General features: G+C 51.3%; 3 protein-coding genes across 3 annotated transcripts; 1 reads left to right on the top strand and 2 right to left on the bottom strand.

Moving 5' to 3' along the window:
* Positions 1 to 956: 956 nt before the first annotated feature.
* Positions 957 to 1,799, bottom strand: LOC146436850 (mas-related G-protein coupled receptor member H-like). The gene has a single exon (XM_085063841.1). It carries the CDS (start codon positions 1,797 to 1,799, stop codon positions 957 to 959), a length of 843 nt encoding a protein of 280 aa, XP_084919967.1.
* A 3,613-nt stretch (positions 1,800 to 5,412) lies between these two features.
* On the top strand, positions 5,413 to 6,357 carry LOC146436849 (mas-related G-protein coupled receptor member X2-like). Its single transcript, XM_085063840.1, has one exon. The coding sequence runs from the start codon at positions 5,413 to 5,415 to the stop codon at positions 6,355 to 6,357; it is 945 nt and encodes a 314-aa protein (XP_084919966.1).
* A 2,518-nt stretch (positions 6,358 to 8,875) lies between these two features.
* LOC146436848 (proto-oncogene Mas-like) lies at positions 8,876 to 9,868 on the bottom strand. The gene has a single exon (XM_085063938.1). The coding sequence runs from the start codon at positions 9,866 to 9,868 to the stop codon at positions 8,876 to 8,878; it is 993 nt and encodes a 330-aa protein (XP_084920064.1).
* Positions 9,869 to 20,122: the final 10,254 nt, after the last annotated feature.

The following is a 20,122-nucleotide window of genomic DNA, read 5'->3' as shown; positions in this document are numbered from 1 at the left end:
TCCCACAAAAGCTGGAAAGTTTTGGTGTTGCTCTCAGGTGGAAATTTCACGCGTGGCTGCGGGTGTTTTGGCTTCCCCCTCCTCCGCTCGGCGGCGGCGTGGCACGGCGGCGCTCGGCAGCAGGCTGCAGCCGCGGCTTTTCGGAGGGGTTTGAAATCCGGTTTTTTGCTGTTTCTCCCGGTTTCTTCTTTTCACGCGGTTTCAGCGTCTTCTCCCACGATGTTCCTCACACGATGATCTGTGGTTTTCCTCACACGGGAGCACCATCTGCGGCGGCTACTTCTGAAGTCATGACCAGAAGTGCTTTAAATGCCACAGGAAAGTTCTTTCAGTGGGGAGAAGGGCTGTTTTGAGCACCACAGGAGATGAATTTGGGCTTCTGGAAGTCGGCTCAGGCGAGGGGACGAGATGAGGTCTCTTCAGCTTTATTGGGGGTTACATAGGGGATAGGAGAGTTTGGAGAGACATCTGAAGAGCCCAGAACAAAGGCTCTACAACAGGTTATAAGGGTACATAACTGGGTGGGTTTACAAGTTTTCAGAACAAATAGAAAAGTGAATACAAGTAATTTACAGTCTAAATTTACCAATGTCTAACACTGAGATATGCAGGCGTCGAGTGGTTGGGGAGAGATAACGGCCTATACTATCTGTAATACTTTTCCGGGAGGTTGCTGGGATAATCCATCTCTTCTTCACTTTCTTCTGGCACTTCTCCCATTTCATCCCAATCCTCCACATTCTCAAGGGCACTGAGTTCTATCTCAGCTGCTTGGGCCGTAACACTCCAGTGTGCTCCCTGCAGAGCATCCCTCCCACATGCCCCTGCTTGCTTCTCCTGCAGGAATACAGTGTGGGAGGGAGATCCTGTGGGTATTTATTAATCAGGTGACTCAAGGAAACCCTCAGCCTCTGTCCCAGGGTCCCTCAGCAGTGCAGTCAAAGGCATCAACAGGCTCAGACTGCTGTGTCTGTGGTGGTGTCTTTTTTGCAGGCAGAGTTGTCTTTCTGCTCATCAAAAACCCTCTGGAGAGATTCCCTTAGGGACCCCATGGAGCAGTTCCTCCAACACCTCCCCATCAGGAAGTAGATGAAGGGCTTGATGGTGCTGTTGATGCAGTTGAGCAGGAAAAAAACCTGGGAGGACACAACAATGTAGCCAAGCTGCTGCAGGAAGTTCCAGAGGGTGAGGAGAAATGTGAAGAGCACAACAAGGAAGATAACAATGTCACGCCTCTTGAGTTGCTGCTGCTGGGAGCCACATTTGGCCTTATTGAGATTGATTGATCTGGAAATGACGTCCGGTGCACGTAAGAGGAGCAGGATGATGGTGAGCATGGAGATGAGAGCCACCCAACATTGCTCCTCCTGCTCTGATGGACACAGGGAATTCACCGTGGGAATGACAGTGATGAGAGTGAAGAAAGCCCAGAATTGGTCACTGTTCATCACCCACACCAGGCGCAGGGGAAGGCGGCAGCAACAGAAGTGCTGGCACAGCTTGGACATGGCTATCGCCATGCTGGTGTCTGTCAGCTGCCACAGCCCCCAGTAGTAGGAGAACACAGACACCTGGAAAAGGAAGCTCAGGTACACCTGGGGCATGATAGTGGAGCAGGACACATCCTCCACCAGGAAGAGCAGGGCAGAGGGGACTGTGAAGAGGAGGAAGAGGAAGTCGATGACAGCCAGCTCAAAGATTCTGGAGTTACGGACTTTCAGTCTGAGGAGCCAGAGGACAGCCCCATTCCCAGCCAGCCCACAGAGGCAGATGAGCAGTGTGACACTGTGTATGGCCATGCTGCTGACATCTATCTCACATGGATCATCTCCTTCAGTGGGTGAGGCAGAAGGGGGGGTGACAGTGCTCACCTCCATGGATGGATGCTGGGCTGGTGGTGGGATGCAGTCCCTGGCTGTGGTCAGAGTGGATGGGGAGTCAGTGGTTGGAGAATCCTGGAATGAACCATGCAGCTCCTCAGCAGCTCCCTGCAGCAGGAAGGATTCAGTGGAGAGAAGTGAGTTGTGCAGGGGAGGAGGGCAGTGGAAATAGTGGGGTGGGAGAGGGAGGTGGGAGGGCTGGGATGTTCAGAAGGAGAATGATAAAGAACACAGAGAATAAAAATTTTCAGGTTCCCTCAAGCTGCTGAAAGACCAGCTGGACGAAAAGACAAAAGTATGTAAAGGTGTGGACAGAAAACAATAAACGTGGGTCGAACAAGAGGAGAAACAGATAAGGAGGCCTGCAGTGGTTTTGGGAAAAGTTCTGTAAGAAGAAGCAACAACGCATGGCCAAAGGAAAATTCAAGGCAAGGTCACCTTTAATATTGCAGCATTCAGTGAATACAACCACCAGAGACCTCCATTAATGAACCTCCAGGACCATTAAAGGACTCCCAGGAGCAGGTGGATGCATGGAAAATAGTTCTAGGAAAGTGATGTTTATGCATTAGAAAAGAAACTTGTTTTTATGACTTTGAATTACTATAATGGACAAAACCCTTGTTGAAAAGTCTCTCCACACACAGAAAAAGGAGAGATCCTTCCATATGACCTGCACACATAAAGAATTCCTGCTTCCCAATGTGTTCCATTGTGTCAAAAAGTTTTTTCCACTTGATTTCAATACCAAGATACAGAAGGGAAGCTCAGGGCAGAGGAGGGAGGAGCTGGGGAGGGCACTGCAGTCCCAGGCAGAGGGTGGCAGGAACAGAGCAGCTGCTGGAGGAGAGGCAGGTGGGGTAGGGAGGAAGGCAAACATTGCACTGACCTGTTCAGTGTGGGGCAGCAGCAGGCAAAGGGTGTCTGTCCAGATCAGCACTGCTTCCTGAAATCTCTTGCTGCTTTGGGATCAATATCCTAAAGTGGATCCTCCCAGAGCAGTAAAATGAAGGACAGAGTGCCCAGATCCCCAGAGATCCCCTCTCCTGTCCCACTGACTCCCCTCTATGCCCTCTCGCAGTGTTGCTCGGTGGAGTCACAGGGCAGTCGGGAATTGCATCATTGGCTACATCTGCGATTCACTTCCACTTTCGGTTTCTTTTTTTTTTTTTTAACTGCAAAGGAGGTGGCTTTTGTTAAAAGCTCCACCAGAACTGTGTGAATGGCTCTTCATTTCCTCTCGATCAGAAACACTCCTTCCCTGCAGAATGACCCATTCTCCAACTGCTGTCCCATTCCTGACAGGTTTCTACCATTGCACATTTCTGTTCCCTGAGGGATCATGGTCCCTCCAGCAGCAGAGGGATGCTGGTGGTGCTGGTGGCACTGGAATGCTGGCAGTGCTGGTGAGGCAGCTGGGTGCTTGTGAGGAACAATTCCCTTTCTGGGAAGAGCTCTGGGACCATTGCCCAAACCTTCCCTGGACTCAAGGGAGTACAACTGAGACAAGGATTCCTCTTTTTTTTCATTCTGCTGTAGGCACACTCTGTCCAAGAGAAGGACAGAAAAGAGTTGCTTGCAGCCAGGTTATCAGCAGTTAGACCCCACATTAATTACTGCCAATCCCTTTAATGATGCAATAAAAGTAATTAGAGATCAGATTTTGGAGTGCTGTTATCCCCCTATCAACACTTCACCAGAGCTCATCCTCCTCCTCAGTCCTGGGAGCACTTGTGGTTGCTTTTACTGATCCCAGCCCTTCACCAGCAGCAACAGATTCCAAAAGTCCAGGTTGCTCCAAATGCAATTCAACCTGGCCTTGGACACTTCAGGGATCCTGAGGCAGCCACAGCATCTCTGGGCAACCTGTGCCTCACCAGCCTCACAGGGAAGGATTTCTCCATAATATCACATCTGAACCCACCCTCTGTCAGTGGGAAGCCATTCCTCCCTGTCCTGTCACTCCAGGCCCTTCTCCAAAGTCCCTCTCCAGCTCTCCTGGAGCCCCTTTAACTCATGGATCAGGAACTGTTTGCACTGGAAAGGATTGGCCCAGTGAGGGGATGTGAGATTCCATAGCTGGGGACACAAACACAGTGTCAGTGAGGGAGAGAGGAGGCAGTTCTGCTCCCAGGGTCTCCACACACACCAGATTCCAGCAGGAGCATCCCAGTTCCAGGACACATGTCAGTCTGGGTGGGAATCATCTCATTTCAGCTTTCTAGGAAGTCTGTGGAATTCATTGTAGGTTGCTGTCTGACTCCCAAGGGAGTGTAGAAGATGAGTCGAATGAAATCTCTAACTTTCTAATGCTTGTAGCCAAGAGAGCAGCACTGATTCACCTCTTCTCAGAAAAAAATGACATTTCTGACATGTTAAATCATCTCTCTGCTGTATGCCTGTGCTCCAGCTCACACACAGCATTTCTTATTGCATGAATCCTCTTGGAAACTGCATGGTTAAAGTCAAATACCATTGAAGTTGTGGTATACAAGTAGCAAAACAATATTTGAACCAGGAATCAAATTTTGTAGTGCAGGGTCCTAGGGACTCACCCCAGGAATAAGAGGGGCAAGTTCAGGCAGTTCAAAAGACAAGATTTCAGGATTGGGGTTGCTTTAAAACAAAAGAGGAACCTGACACAGAGACAAACTGCTTTCCCACAGGTCTCGTTGCTGAGGTTCTCTCCTGTTACTCATTTCCTGGACAAAGCCAACGGCAGATTAGAAGCAGAGCTCTGATACCAGCAAAGGCTCTGAAATAGTTCCCTGTTTGTGAGAGCCCTGGAGAACATGATCCAGCAGGGACAAAAGGGGGCCTGGGACAGACCCCTCACTGGACACTGCCCAGGCTCACCCAGCAGGCTTCTCTCCCCTTTCCCAAGTGAGCATTCCAGGGAAGCTCTTGAAGATCCTGACCCAGGGACAGCAGCTGGTGTGTGTGAGGCAACGTGAACCCACAGCGTGTCTGCTCCACTGAAATTCTCCAGGCTGTGAAAGGAAAGGTCAGACTCTTCTCTTTCAACATAATCAGTGTCCCTCTCTTTGAGGTGGGACATGCTGACTGATTTTGGTGGGGGAATATCGGTCTGTAGGGTATTAAAAGCTCAAAATATTGTGGGAAAGGGGAGGGGGCAATACTGAATCGAGTGTTCTGCTGAAGGAATCCAGAAGCTCAGTGATGCCAAAAAACAGCTGAGAATCCAGGTCAGATCCACCACAAAGCCACTTGCTCTGATATCCCCACAGGCAATCTTTTCCTTCACCAACTGTTTTCCTCCTCCAGTTCTGTGCTGTCCAAAGTCAGGAAGGAGGTACCTCCCTGGCTTTTGTTCCAGGCAGTCATACCCATCTCCCACATCCTACTAGCAATCTGTCCTGTCCCTTGCCTCTCCCTGTGCTGCTCCACATGGAAGCTGGGGGTGGGAAAAGATGGGAAAAGCCACGTGTGGGGGACAGCAGTGTTGGTAAGGTGTGTGTGTTTGTCACCCGTCCCGCTGTGTGAGGGAAGGAGAAGCAGCAGAGGTGTCACAATGAGCACATTGTCCCCTGCCACGGACACAGCCAGCCCTGCCTGCTGGAGCCAGCCTGGTGGGAAAGTCTCCAATGGGAGCTGGAATGAGGACAAGCACTCCAACTGGACCCAGTGTGACAACAGCCACTCGAGCAGAGTCCCTGTCACGCTGCTCCTGTGCCTGTGTGGAATGGTGGGGAACGGGGCTGTCCTCTGGCTCCTCTGCTTCCACACCAGCAGAAACCCCATCACCATCTGCATCCTCAGCCTGGCCATCGCTGACTTCACCTTCGTGCTCTTCATCACCATCGCCCTGGGGATATTTTATGTCCCAGAGAGCTTCTGCCACCAGCTGGGCTCACGGGGTGTGACAGCCGGGCTGAATGTCACCATCCTCTTCTCTTTCACTGCCCGGCTCTACTCTCTGACAGCCCTCAGTGCTGGGACAGCTCTCTTTGTCCTCCCTGTGTCCTGCTGGCCCTGCCACCGCTCCCAGCGCTTCCCGGTGCTCCTGTGTGCTCTGCTCTGGCTCCTCTCCTTCCTGCTCATCGTCACCCCCTGTTTCTGCCCTTCGGTGCTGGTGGCCTTGGTGCTGAGCTACCTCTTCTCAGGGCTCACCCTGATCTGCTCTGCTCTAGCCCTGCTGGCCAGGCTCCTGTGCTGCTCATGGAAACAGCCCCCACGGAAGCTCTGTGCCCTGGTCCTGCTGCCTGTCACCTTCTTTCCCTTCTTCACCGCTGATTTTGGGTTCTGGCTCTTGCTGAGAGCCTTTGACCCCTCTGTCTTTGCCCTCAGCACCTCTGTCCTGCTTGCCTGTGCCAACAGCAGTGCCCACCCTCTGATTTACTTCCTGGCTGGGAGCTGTGCAAAGGAATTCACCCTCTCTGTTAGAGTTGCCTTCCAGAGGGCTTTTGAGGATGTGCCAGAGCCCCAGAATAGGGACAACACAGTGGAATCATCATAAAGTGGAATCCTCATGAAATAGAATCACCGTGAAATAGAATCAAAAAAATCCTGAATTTGAATGGTCTCACGAGGATCACAGAGTTCAGCTCCTGCACCTGCTCCCTGGCCATCCCAACAATCCCTCCCTGTGCCTGAGAGTGCTGTCCAAATGCTCCTGGAGCTCTGTCAGGCTGGTGCTGTGTGCAGCAGGGGAACTCCTGCCTGGGGTGGATTCTGGATGATGTGAGGATTCATCATGGGAAGGTTTGGGTTGGAAGGAACCTTACAGATCATCACATTCTGACCCTTTCTCCATGGGCAGGGACACCTTTGAAAGCTTTTGTTTTCAAGTCTTTGCTTTGAATCTTTCCTATTCAACAGGTCTGAGCTTTCTCGGCCTCAGAAATGAGCTTCCCTACCTTATGGAATATTAAAATTGAGTCACCAAGAATCAGATGTTCTGCAAATGGATTTTCTTGGTGTGGTTGCTTAAAAACAGCAAGGAGGTGGATAAGAAATCTTGGCACAGCAGTGCAGAACAATTCCTGAGTGATTCCTGTCCATCTCCAGCAGGTCCTGACACACGGGAAGACTGAGGTGTGGAAAATTCACACTGAGCCCTGTTGCCCAGACAAGTGGGCAGGTGTTTGGGATTGCCTCTGGAAGTCTTTTCCCCAAAATGCACACTGAGTTTGGGGCTATGGGCTGCCTTGTGGGCTGTCAGCACAAGGGGTTGGAGCTGGAACTGCCTCTGCTGGATCCTCCCATTTTCTCTGGGCTGTCTGGATGATTTTAGCTCCACTCATGTTGCAACTGTGACTTGAGGTTTGGCTCCACTTGAGGTGCATCTGAGAGAAGCTGTGGCTGCCCCTGGATCCCTGGAAGATTTCCAGCACAGATTGGATGGGGCTTGGAGCAACATACTCTAGTGGAAGGTGTCCCTGTCTGTGGCACGGGGTTGGAAGAGAATGGTCTTTACAGTCTCTTCCAACCCAAACCATTCCATGTTTCCATGGAAAACAAGAAGCTCAGGTAGGGAGTGGCCTGGGTGATACTGGAGGCAAGGAAGGTGCTTGGAGCTAGAAAAATACATGGAAGGATCATGATCCTTCTGCACTTGCCTTGGGAGAAACTCCATTCATGATGGGAGTCCTTTCCTGGACAAGAGGTTGTACCTCAGAAAGTTTCTACTTTCCAATGGACAGGAAAATGGGAGACAGGGAGAGAAAATCCCTCTCAGCTGTGGAAGTAGCTCTGCTCTATTAATGATTAACAATTCTGTTAATCAATGCTTCTTAGATGTTTAACCTCATGTCTGTCTCCAAAGCATGACTCACCACCCAAGGCTTTCACTCTCACTTCCCTTTCCAGAAGCAGTGGCACGTTGCTTTCCCCTGGATTTAAGGCAGTGGGAAAAGGAGGGACAACTTCCCCTGAGCAAGAGATGTGTCTGCTGCCCAGATCTCTCCCAGGAATGAGGAGCTCTTGGCACTGTCAACATCATCCCAACCACTGCAGGAATGTGCCTTAGGATGAGCTCTGGTATGAGACAGGTACCTGCCCTCCTCAGACAAGACAGAGGCTTTAGAGTGGGAAAAACTAAGGAAACGAGCAATTTTTGGACAATGTTCACCAGGGATGAGCTCTACAGCAAATGGATGTTGTTTATTCAACACATTTTGGGGGCAGAGTTACCATGTTGGAAACAAACAAAACAAATAAATCCAGATCTAATTATGGGGTAGTAACAATGTGAAAAAGATCAGTACAACCTGGATTTTGGCTCAAGCTGCTGTGCAGAGTTGCTGTTCAGCTCCTCCTGAGAATGGCCAGGTTCAGGATGGAGATGCTGAAGGGCTTCCTTGGACATTGGTGCTGTGGAACCAGAGGATGGCCTCATTCTGCAGAACAGCAGCATAACCCCCTGATTTCTGCACAATAAAATGGTCCAAGCACCTGGTGATGTGAATTTCCTTATTTCAAGCTCTTTTTTGGTCACAGGCACCAGAATTCTGTGGAATTCACCATCATCACTGCACTTTACTCAGAATGATTTAATTCTGGAATGAAAGAATGTGACAAATTCCCACTTAATGGGCAAGGGAATGTTGCTGTCCCTCCCTTAACTCAGCAGCCCTACCTGGGGCCAGTTTGGTCTCTTCCCATCAGCAGGGAGTGCAGGGCTGGCTCTGTCAGACAGACTGGGAAGGATGCCCCGTGAGATCCTTACCTTTCTCCTGCCATCTAGAGGCCCCAGCCCCACAGTGATTTGGGAAATCGCTGCCATCCCATGCTGGATGTGTCCCCAGGACTTAACCTGTCACACTCTGCCCAGGCAAGAGATCCCCCAAAACCCCATGAAACTCATCTGCTGAGCCAAAGAAGATGGAGTTTATTCCCTGAGGCTGAGGCAATGAGGGTCCTTCAGAGGGAATACAGGAACAGGACTGAGCTCAGAGCCATGTGCCCACATGGTCCCATATTTGTGGGTGTCTTTGAGGTGACACATCTCCAGGTGCCTCATGTCCAGCAGTGCCTCACAGAGCTGTCTCCTCCACCACAGCAGTGTCCCCAGGGCCATGGCTGCCCTCCTCACTCCTGGCTTTCTCCTCAAACACCCTCCGCAGGGCGACTTTGACGGAGCGCTGGAAGCGACGCTGCCGCCAGCTCCCCACCAGCACATAAATCACAGGGTTGAGGCTGCTGTGCAGCAAGGCCAGCAGAAAGGAGGTGTTTTCGGAGAATAAAGGGCTAGAAAAAGGAAGAAAGAGGAGAACCTCCACACAGAAAGGGATGCCACAGATGAAGAAGAGCAGGATGTTGAGCAGGATGGTGACAAAGAGCCTCCCTGGGTGTCTCCTCTGGGAGCCACAGCGGAGCTTGAGGAACAGGAGCAGGTTGGAAACCAACATCATGAGGGAAAAAGCCACGGAAATGGTGAGGGCTACACCTGCAAGGATAGGCTCAGAGTCTTCAGTAAAGGTGTAGGTGACATAGAGGGAGGACACAAAAACCCCGATGAGAACCCAGAGGGACCCACTGATGACACCCGAGAGGTGCCGGGGGCGGTGGCAGCGATACCAGATGGGGCAGAGGATGGAGACACAGCGCTCCATGCTGAGGGCTGTCAGCAGCCCCAGGCTGCTCAGGTCAAACAGGTAGCATGGGAACCCAAGGACCTTCACAAAATACCTATAGTGACCAATAAAACGAAACAAAGATGTGCAAAATATTGCTACAGTCAGAAAAGCCAGTATAAGCAGGGAGAACAGGAGGAGCAGGCAGAAGTCAGCTACAGCCAGATTTAGGATGTAGACAGTGAAAGGGTTCTGCTTCATGTGGAAGCCCAGGAACCACACCACCATCCCATTCCCCACCAGCCCACAGAGGGAAATCCTTGGACAGACCCCAGAAAAGGCAATCATTGTATATGGAATGCCCAAGCATACACGTGTCACAATTTCCTCCCAGTCCAGATCCCCAAAAGTTGTATCATTAAAAGTGAGGTTTGTTGTGCTGGTCTCCTCCATGGGGAATGATCCTGTTCCCAGTGGCAGCCTTCTCTTTCTTCCACCACCTTCTAGGGAGAGATGAGGAACCAGAGGGAAATAAGGGCCATCAGCATTCCCAGCACTTCCCATCTGCTCACACAGCCCCACAGCAGCCCCAGGAAGAACCCCCCACCCCTGCAGTGCCCAGGACAAACTCCCACCCTGTCTAGTCCTGTCCCTAGAAAGGAGGCATCACCCACTACTCCATCCCTGGACTCCTACCTCCTGTAGGAACAGTGCTGTCACAGGAGCCCCAGGGGAAAAGGATCTGGTGGTGGCTGCTGGGACCACTGGCTCTGCTTCAGCCTCATCCCTCGTGCCTGGTGTGCAGCCCTTAGCCCAGAGATCACATCCCATGGTCAGAGCCTCCCCTCACAATCTCACCACATCAGTGACAGCTTCCCCTCACATGTCCCAGGGACAGAGATCTTGTCAGGAGGAGGTGGCCACGTCACCCCCTTCCTCTCCTCCTGCCATTCTCTGCTGTTGTCCCACCATGTGAGGGGCTTCTGGCTTTCCCTGTGTGGTGGTGGATGGTGGGGATCCATCAACACAGGAGGGGACATATAACATTCCCAGGATGGCAGAGAGGTGAGAGAGAGGAGCCAGAGACCTCCAAGAGTGAGAAATCCCTGATGTGCAGACCTGCAACAGCACAAGTTGCTCAGTGCCTCTAGTGACATGTATCTGGCACTCAAAGACTTCTCCCAACTTCCTTCTGGGACACACTTCCAGGAGTTGCACCTTTCTCCATCTCCCTCTCAGGGATGGACCTTGAACTTGTGTTCTCTCCTTGTTTCAAGTCTTCCTCTAGCTCCAAATCCTGCAGCTCCAGGCTGGACACCCTGGAGAGACCATGGACCTTGTGCATCAACAAGGGTATCTTTGGAGCACATCAGTCTGGGGGATGACAAGCACAGGATACAACTCCAGAGGAGATGGAAAATGCATGAAAGAAGGGCAGAAAACAAGCAACAAAATGCCAGTCCCTGTGCTGTGAAAGGCTGAGATTGTGTGGCAGGAACCACTTGGAGATAAGAGCACACTGGCAGCACCATGTACCCCACAAACCTAATCTCAGAGGAGACACATGCTCAGCAGGGGAAATTGGGCTGCTGATTGTGGTTAGATGGGATGTGATGAGAGGCTGTGGGCAAAGCCCTCGTGCACTCCTGTGTCTGGGCACTGGTGATTTCCCACAGCAAGTGGACACAAGGCCAGTGCTTGTCCTCATGGCTGCTGCTCAGGGGCTCTGTTGGCACCCAAGGGGCAGGGACTGGGTTCACAATGAGGTCTGGAATTTCTGAGGGGTTCACAAAACCCTGTAAAAGCTGAAAGGACCATAGTGGAGCAGGCTTTCCATGGACAGGATCTTCCATCACCAGAGGAGCATTTTACCTCAAGGTTAACAGCATCTGAAGGGACATAATATTATCTGTGCTGTACTCTCCTCCTTCATTGTCTTAGACCAGAAAATGGTGTTTAAAATTATAGAACTTGAGTGTCTGAATTAATAGGATCATAACAGATCAGCAGCTCCCCATGAAGAACTGGGGGGAGGAGAGGAAGGGGGTGACATGGCCACCTCCTCCTGACAAGATCTCTGTCCCTGGGACATGTGAGGGGAAGCTGTCACTGATGTGGTGAGATTATGAGGGGAGGCTCTGACCATGGCATGTGATCTCTGGGCTAAGGGCTGCACACCAGGCACGAGGGATGAGGCTGAAGCATAGCCAGTGGTCCCAGCAGCCACCACCAGATCCTTTTCCCGTGGGGTTCCTGTGACAGAGCTGTTCCTACTGGAGGGAGGAGTCCGGGGATGGAGTAGTGACAGATTTTTCCTGCCCTGGGCCTGGGCACTGCAGTGGTGGAGGTTCTTCCAGGGGCTGTGTGAGCAGATGGGAAGTGCTGGGAATGCTGATGGCCCTTATTTCCCTCTGGTTCCTCATCTCTCCCTAGAAGTGGTGGAAAAGGAGAAGACAACCACTGGGAACAGGATCATTCACCATGGAGGAGACCAGCACAACAAACCTCACCCTGAATGGATCTGTGGACTTGGAGGAATATCTCCCATATCAATGCTCGAGCTTTCCCTACACACTGATTGCTCTTGCAGGGGTCTGTCTGGGGATTTCCCTCTGTGGGCTGGTGGGGAATGGGATGGCCATATGGTTCCTGGGCTTCCACATGAAGCAGAACCCTTTCACTGTCTACACCCTAAATCTGGCTGTAGCTGACTTCTCCCTGCTCCTCCTGCTCTTCCTGCTTATCTTAGCTTTTCTGACCTTAGCAGAATTTTGCACATCGTTGATTCATCTTGCTCCTCTCTACACAGATTCTGCATTTGCAGTGGAACTCCTGTGCCACCTGTTTGACCTGAGCAGCCTGGGGCTGCTGACAGCCCTCAGCATGGAGCGCTGTGTCTCCATCCTCTGCCCCATCTGGTACCAAAGCCACCGCCCCCGGCACCTCTCGGGTGTCATCAGTGGGTCCCTCTGGGTTCTCACTGGGATTTTGGTGTCCTCCCTCTACCTCACCTTTACTGAAGACTCAGGGACAGTCCTTGCAGGTGTAGTCCTTGTGATTTCCCTGATTCTGTCCGTAGTGATGTTGGTTTCCAACCTGTTCCTGTTCCTCAAGCTCTGCTGTGGCTCCCAGAGGTGGCAGCCAGGGAAGCCCTGTGTCACCATCCTGCTCAATGTCCTGCTCTTCTTTGCCTTCAGCATCCCTTTCTGCTTGGAGGTTCTCCTCAACCTTTCTGATTCTGTCAAGTTACTCCCAGAAAACACCTCCTGGCTGCTGGCATTGCTGAACAGCAGCCTCAACCCTGTGATTTATGTGCTGGTGGGGAGCTGCCAGCAGCACTTTCTGTGCTCCATCAAAGTCACTCTGCAGACAGTGTTTGAGGGGAAAAGCAGGAGTGAGGAGGGGAGCCACAGCCCTGGGGACACTGCTGGGGTGGAGGTGACAGCTCTGTGAGGCACTGCTGGACATGTGGCACCTGGAGATGTGTCAGAGACAGCCAGAAGTATGGGGACATGAGGCCACATGGCTCTGAGCCAGAGCAGCCTGGCCCAGCCCTGTTCTCTGGCTGTACTCCCCATGGAATGACCCTCTGTGTTGGTTTTGCTTGGCCCAGTTTTTGTTAGTAGGGGTGCCACAAAGATGGCTCCTGTGAGAAGCTTCTGGAAGCTTTCACCATGTCCAGCAGAGCCAATCTCTAATGGCTCTGAAGATGACATAAATGCTGCTGGCCAAGCCTGTGCCACTTAGAGATGGTGGGTACTCCTCTGTGATAAGATATTGGAGGAGAAATCAAAGCAAATGTGCATGCAGTTGTTTCTAGCCAGGGAAGGAGGAAGAGGAGGTGACAACATGTGAGGGAAACAACATGGAGACACCAAGGGCAGTGCAGAAGGTGAGGGAGGAGGTGCTCCAGGCACCAGAGCCAAGTTTCCTCTGTAGGCTGTGGTGAAGACCATGGTGGAGCAGCTGTGCCCCTGCAGCCCATGGGGTCCAACAGGGATGCAGAAATCCACCCACAGCCCATGGAGGAAGTGCCCCATGCCAGAGTGGGTGGGTGCCTGGAGGAGGCTGTGATCCAGTGGGAGACCTGCTGGAGAGAGAGAGCCCTTGATTCCAGGCTGGAGCAGCCTGTCCTTGGAGGAGTGCAGCCCGTGGATGAGGGAGCCAAGCACAGCAGTTTGGGAGGACTGACTGCCCGTGGGAGGAGCTCACATTGCAGCAGGATTGTCTGTGCTGCTGCTGCTCCTGAGTTTGGAGCTGCACTGGAGGAGTTCCCAGAGAACTGTCTCCGGTGGCAGGGAAACCATGGCAATGCAGGGAAGGACCTCTCTCCCTGAGCAGTAGAAGATCCTGGGGATGAGCTGACCCAAAGCCCCACACCCTGCCCTCCCTGCACTGTTGGTGGGAAGGAGGGAGGGGATGAGAGGAAAAACAGTGTCTTTAAGGGTTTCTTTTACTTCTCATTTTCCTCCTTTGACTCTGTTAGTAATAAATTCACTTTGCAACTTTAAGTGGAGCCTGTTTTTCCCTTGAAGTATTTTTTCACTGTCCTTTATTTTGACTCATGAACGCTTAACTAATTTCTTTTTTCCTCCCCTCTTCCCGGATGTGGCAGGGGAGAGAACAAGCAAGCAGCTGCCATAGGTGCCTGGCATTCAGTGAGGCTGAAACCATGGCTGACACTCAGGAGGATGTGGATGCACAGAAATTAGAGGAAAGTGATGTTTAGGTATTAGATAAGTTTTAATGACTATATATGGTTATAATGGATAAAGCCCCTGCTGTAAAGTCTCAGCTCAGACATAGAACAAAGAGACATCCTTCTGTTTGTCCTGTGCAGGTAAAGAATTCCTGCTTCCTAATGATTCCCATTGTGTTAGAAAGTTTATTCCAGCCCCTTTTGGTATCGCTCCCCATTCCTATTTCCACCCCACTGCCCATCCCATCCCATCCCATCCCATCCCATCCCATCCAGCAGCTTTCCTGGCCTCTCCCTGGCTCTGAGCACAACCTGTAGCTCTGCTGCTCTCCAGTGAGGACATTTGGGATCGGCAGCATCCACACCCTTCCTGACCCCTCCTGACCCCTCTGACACACCCAGACTCCCCCCAGGGCCACCTTCCCCCCTGACAGCCCCACTGCTGCCCTGCTCCAGCCGGGACCAGGGAGATCTTTGCTGTGCCACTCAGAGAGCAGCTGGGAAGGGAATGCTGAGCCCCTGGGCCATCCTGCCCATGCCGGCTGTGCCGCTGCCATCCCAGCTCTGGGCACTCGGGATCATGTTTGCTGCAGGGAGCACAAGCCATGGCTGTGTCCCCTCCCTCCCTCCCTCCACCCCCATTCCCGGCTGGCAGCAGGAGCCAGAGGAAGGCAGCAAGCGCTGGCAGACGGGGTGAAGGCAGCTCAGGGTTCAGGATGCTGTTTGTTGATATCAGACTGCAGTGGGATGCAGGAACCAGGTGCCAGGGGATTTTTGGGATCACAGCTGTGTTGCAAAATATCCCCTTGTGGGAATAGTGTTTTAGGACCTGGGAGGGAGGAGGAAAGCCATGCTCCAATGTACTCCCTGCAGAGCATCCCTCCCACATGCCCCTGCTTGCTTCTCCTGCAGGAATACAGTGTGGGAGGGAGATCCTGTGGAATTATTAATCAGGTGACTCAAGGAAACCCTCAGCCTCTGTCCCAGGGTCCATCAGCAGTGCAGTCAAAGGGATCAACAGGCTAAGACCACTGAGTCTCTGGTGGTGTCTTCGCTGGCAGAGTTGTCTTCCTGCTCATCAAAAACCCTCTGCAAGACCCAGGGACCCCAAGAAGTTCCTCCAACACCTCCCCACCAGGAAGCAGATGAAGGGTTTGTAGGTGCTGTTGATGCAGTTGAAGAGGAAAAAAACCTGGGAGGACACAACAATGTAGCCGAGCTGCTGCAGGAAGTTCCAGATGGTGAGGAGGAGAGTGAAGAGCAGAATGAGGAAGATAACAATGTCACGCTTGTTGAGTTGCTGCTGCTGGGAGCCACATTTGGCCTTAATGAAGGTGATTGATCTGGAAATGACGTCGGGTGCAGCAAAGAGGAGCAGGATGAATGCAAATGTGGAGATGAGAGCCACCCGACATTGCTCCCCCTTCTCTGATGGACACAGGGAAGCCACCATGGGAATGACAGCGATGAGAGCTAAGAAAGCCAAGAATTCGACACGAGAACCACCCACAGCAGGCACTCTGGAAGGTGGCAGCAGAAGCCCAGGCACAGCTTGTACATGCCCATCAAAATGCCGATGTCTGTCAGCCACCACAGCACCCAGTAGCAGGAGAACACAGACACCCAGAAAAGGAATCTCAGGTACACCAAGGACATGATAGTGGAGCAGGACACATCCTCCACCAGGAAGAGCAGGGCAGAGGGGACTGTGAAGAGTAGGAAGAAGAAGTCCACAACAGCAAAATTAAAGATTCTGAAGTTAGGGCCTTTCAGTCTGAGGAGCCAGAGGACAGCCCCATTCCCAGCCAGCCCACAGAGGCAGATGAGCAGTGTGGCACTGTGTATGGCCATGCTGCTGACATCTATTTCACATGGATCATCCTCTTCAGTGGGTGAGGCAGGAGGGGGGGTGACAGTGCTCACCTCCATGGATGGATGCTGGGCAGGCAGTGGAATGAGGCCCCTGGCTGTGGTCAGAGTGGATGGGGAGTCAGTGGTTGGAGAATCCCAGGATGGACCATGCAGCTCCTCAGCAGCTCCGTGCAGCAGGAAGGATTCAGTAGAGAGCAGTGAGATGTGCAGGGGAGGAGGGCAGTGGAAATAGTGGGGTGGGAGAGGGAGGTGGGACGGTTGGGATGTTTGGCAGGAGAATGATAAAGAACACAGAGAATAAAAATTTTCAGCTTCCCTGAAGCAGTTGAAAGACCAGCTGGACAAAAAGATAAAAGGATGTAAAGGTGTGGACAGAGAAGGATAAACGTGGGTGGAACCAGTGGAGAAAGAGATAAGGAGGCCTCCAGTGCTTTTGGGACAAGTTCTGTAACAAGAAGCAACAGCACATGGCCAAAGGAAAAGTTCAAGGAGGGTCACCTTTAATATTGCAGCATTCAGTGAATACTGCAATCCTGTACAGTGAATACAGTGAATACATTCAGTGATGATTATTTATTTGGAAAGAAACACTTTTTTATTACTTTGAAAGATTTTAATGGATAAAACCCCTGTTGTAAAGTCTCTCCACACACAGAAAAAGGAGAGATCCTTCCGTATGACCTGCACAGATAAAGAATTCCTGCTTTCTAATGTGTTCCATTGTGTCAAAAAGTTTTTTCCATCTGATTTCAATACCAAGATACAGAAGGGAAGCTCAGGGCAGAGGGAGGAGCTGGGGAGGACACTGCAGTCCCATGAAGAGGGTGGCAGGAACAGAGCAGCTGCTGGAGGAGAGGCAGGTGGGGTAGGGAGGAAGGCAAACATTGCACTGACCTGTTCAGTGTGGGGCAGCAGCAGGCAAAGGGTGTCTGTCCAGATCAGTGGCTGTTCCCGCCATCACTTGCTCCTTTGGGGTCCACATCCTAATGCAGATCCTCGTGTAGGATTTGGATCCGCAGGATTAGATCGGTTTGTTTGTCAGTTGCACATGGTCGGAACAAAATCCGAAGATTCTTTTGATCTTCGAGAGACGAGAGATCTCTGAAGTCAGGTCATAGAGCATGGGGTTAATTGTGAAAGGGCATGGGTGTAGGAGAGCTGCCAGGGGCTGCCAGATGCAGCCCAAAGGAGGTCAGAGGAAAAAGAGAGAGAGAAAGAGAGAGAGATAGAGCAGAAAAGATAGAAAAGAAAAAGATGCGAGGTTGCCATTTACAATACAATAAATCATCTTCTGTGTTGAATATTCTAATTCTTATTAACCAATGTAGAACAAGCTACAAATCCTACAACATTTACATACAACCTATTAGAACCATCGCATTACCATACGGCGTTATATTTTAAACTCTAAAAACTGCTCTTTGACCCTCTGCCCAGTTGGCAGGGTCTGCTCTGACCCTTGGACCTGCCTACGAGCAGAGGGTATTGCTTCATCAAGAGGGGATTAGCTCCAGTCAGCCATAACATAGTTTTCTAGTTCTTCAGTAAATGGGGTTTGGTAACTCAAAGCTTGTCTTCATTTCAATCTCGCTTATATTTTCCAGATTCTCAGCATCTTTTGCCAGGTAATCATATTTATAAGGCTTTCTTATTTCATCTTCCCCAACATCCTCCCAGGTCAGTAACATGAAGGAGAAAGTGCCCAGATCCCCAGGAGGTCCCCACTCCTGTCCTGCTGACTCCTCTCTGTGCCCTGTCACAGTGTTGCTTCCCAAGACTCGGTGGAGTCACGGGGGACTCAGAAACTGCAGTTTTGGCTACATCTGAGTTTCACTTCCTTTTTTTTTTTTTTTTGCTTTTGCTGCAAAGGAAGTGGCTTTTTTCAAAAGCTCCACCAGAACTGTGTGAATGGCTCGTCATTTCCTCTTGATTAGAAACACTCCTTCCCTGCAGAATGTCCCATTCTCCGACTGCTGTCCCTTTCGTCTCCCTACAGGTTTCTACCATTGCTCATTTCTGTTCCCTGAGGGGTCATGGTCCCTCCAGCAGCAGAGGGATGCTGGTGGTGCTGGTGGCACTGGAATGCTGGCAGTGCTGGCAGTGCTGGGGAGGCAGCTGCATGCTTCTCAGAAACAACTCCCTTTCTGGGAACAGCTCTGGGACCATTGCCAAAACCTTCCCTGGACTCAAGGGAGCACAACTGAGACAAGAATTGCCCTTTTTTCACATTCTGCTGTAGGCACACTCTGTCCAATGGAAGGACAGCAAAGAGTTGCTTGCAGCTAGGTTATCAGCAGTTAGACCCCACATTAATTACTGCCAATCCCCTTAATGATACAATAAAAGCTATAAGAGATCAGATTTAGCAGTGCTGTTATCCCCCTATCAGCCCTTCACCAGAGCTCATCCTTCCTCTCCTCCATCCTGGGAGCACTTGTAGTTGTTTTTACTGATCCCACCCCTTCACCAGCCGTAACAGCTTCCAAAAGTCCACATTGCTCAAAACACCATCCACCCTGGCCTGGAACACTTCCTGGGATCCTGAGGCAGCCATTGCTTCTCTGGACAACCTGTGCCTCAGCACCCTCACAGGGAAGGATTTCTCCCCAATATCACATCTGAACCCACTCTCTGTCAGTGAGAAAGCCATAACCCCTTGTCCTGTCACTCCAGGCCCTTCTCCAAAGTCCCTCTCCAGCTCTCCTGGAGCCCCTTTAGCTCATGGATCAGGAACTGTTTGCACTGGAAAGGATTGGCCCAGTGAGGGGATGTGAGATTCCACAGCTGGGGACACAAACACAGTGTCAGCGAGGAAGAGAGGAGGCAGTTCTGCTCCCAGGGTCTCCACACACACCAGATTCCAGCAGGAGCATCCCAGCTCCCAGACACATGTCAGTCTGGATGGGAATCATCTCATTTCAGCTTTCTAGGAATTCTGTGGAATTCACTGTCGGCTGCTGTCTGACTCCCAAGGGAGTGTAGAACATGAGTCGAATGAAATCTCTAGCTTTCTAATGCTTGTAGCCAAAAGAGCAGCATTGATTCACCTCTTCTCAGAAAAAATGACATTTCTGAAATGTTAAATCATCCCTCTGCTGTATGCCTGTGCTCCAGCTCACACACAGCATTCCATTATTGCATGAATCCTCTTGGAAACTGCATGGTGAAAGTCAAATACCTTTGAAGTTGTGGGATACAAGTACGAAAACAACATTTGAACCAGGAAACAAATTTTGTAGTGCAGGGTCCTAGGGATTCACCCCAGGAATGAGAGGGGCAAGTTCAGGCAGTTCAAAAGACAAGATTTCAGGACTGGGGTTGCTTTAAAACCAAAGAGGAACCTGACACAGAGACAAACTGCTTTCCCACAGGTCTCGTTGCTGAGGCTCTCTCCTGTTACTCATTTCCTGGACAAAGCACACGGCAGATTAGAAGCAGAGCTCTGATACCAGCAAAGGCTCAGAAATAGTTCCTGTTTGTGAGAGCCCTGGAGAACATGATCCAGCAGGGACAAAAGGGGGCCTGGGACAGACCCCTCACTGGACACTGCCCAGGCTCACCCAGCAGGTTTCTCTCCCCTTTCCCAAGTGAGCATTCCAGGGAAGCTCTTGAAGATCCTGACCCAGGGACAGCAGCTGGTGTGTGTGAGGCAATGTGAACCCACAGTGTGTCTGCTCCAGTGAAATTCTCCAGGCTGAGAAAGGAAAGGTCAGACTCTTCTCTTTCAATGTAATCAGTGTCTCCCTCTTTGAGATGGGACCTGCTGACTGATTTTGGCAGGGGAATTTTGGTCCGTAGGGTATTAAAGGTCTAAATATTGTGGGGAAAGGGAGGGGGAGAATACTGAAATGAATCTCCTGCAGTCATACCCATCTCCCACATCCTGCTAACAATCTGCCCTGTCCCTTGCCTCTCCCTGTGCTGCTCCACATGGAAGCTGGGGGTGGGAAAAGATGGGAAAAGCCACGTGTGGGGGACAGCAGTGTTGGTAAGGTGTGTGTGTTTGTCACCCCTCCAGCTGTGTGAGGGAAGGAGAAGCAGCAGAGGTGTCACAATGAGCACATTGTCCCCCGCCACAGAGACAGCCAGCCCTGCCTGCTGGAGCCAGCCTGGTGGGAAAGTCTCCAATGGGAGCT

The sequence above is a fragment of the Lichenostomus cassidix genome, chromosome 5 (genome assembly GCF_008360975.1).
Source record: "Lichenostomus cassidix isolate B80296 chromosome 5, HeHo_3.0, whole genome shotgun sequence".
In the NCBI taxonomy this organism is placed as follows: Eukaryota; Metazoa; Chordata; class Aves; order Passeriformes; family Meliphagidae; genus Lichenostomus; species Lichenostomus cassidix.
The sequence above is the reverse complement of the archived record's forward strand: the minus strand, read 5'-3'. Positions and strand labels throughout refer to the sequence as shown.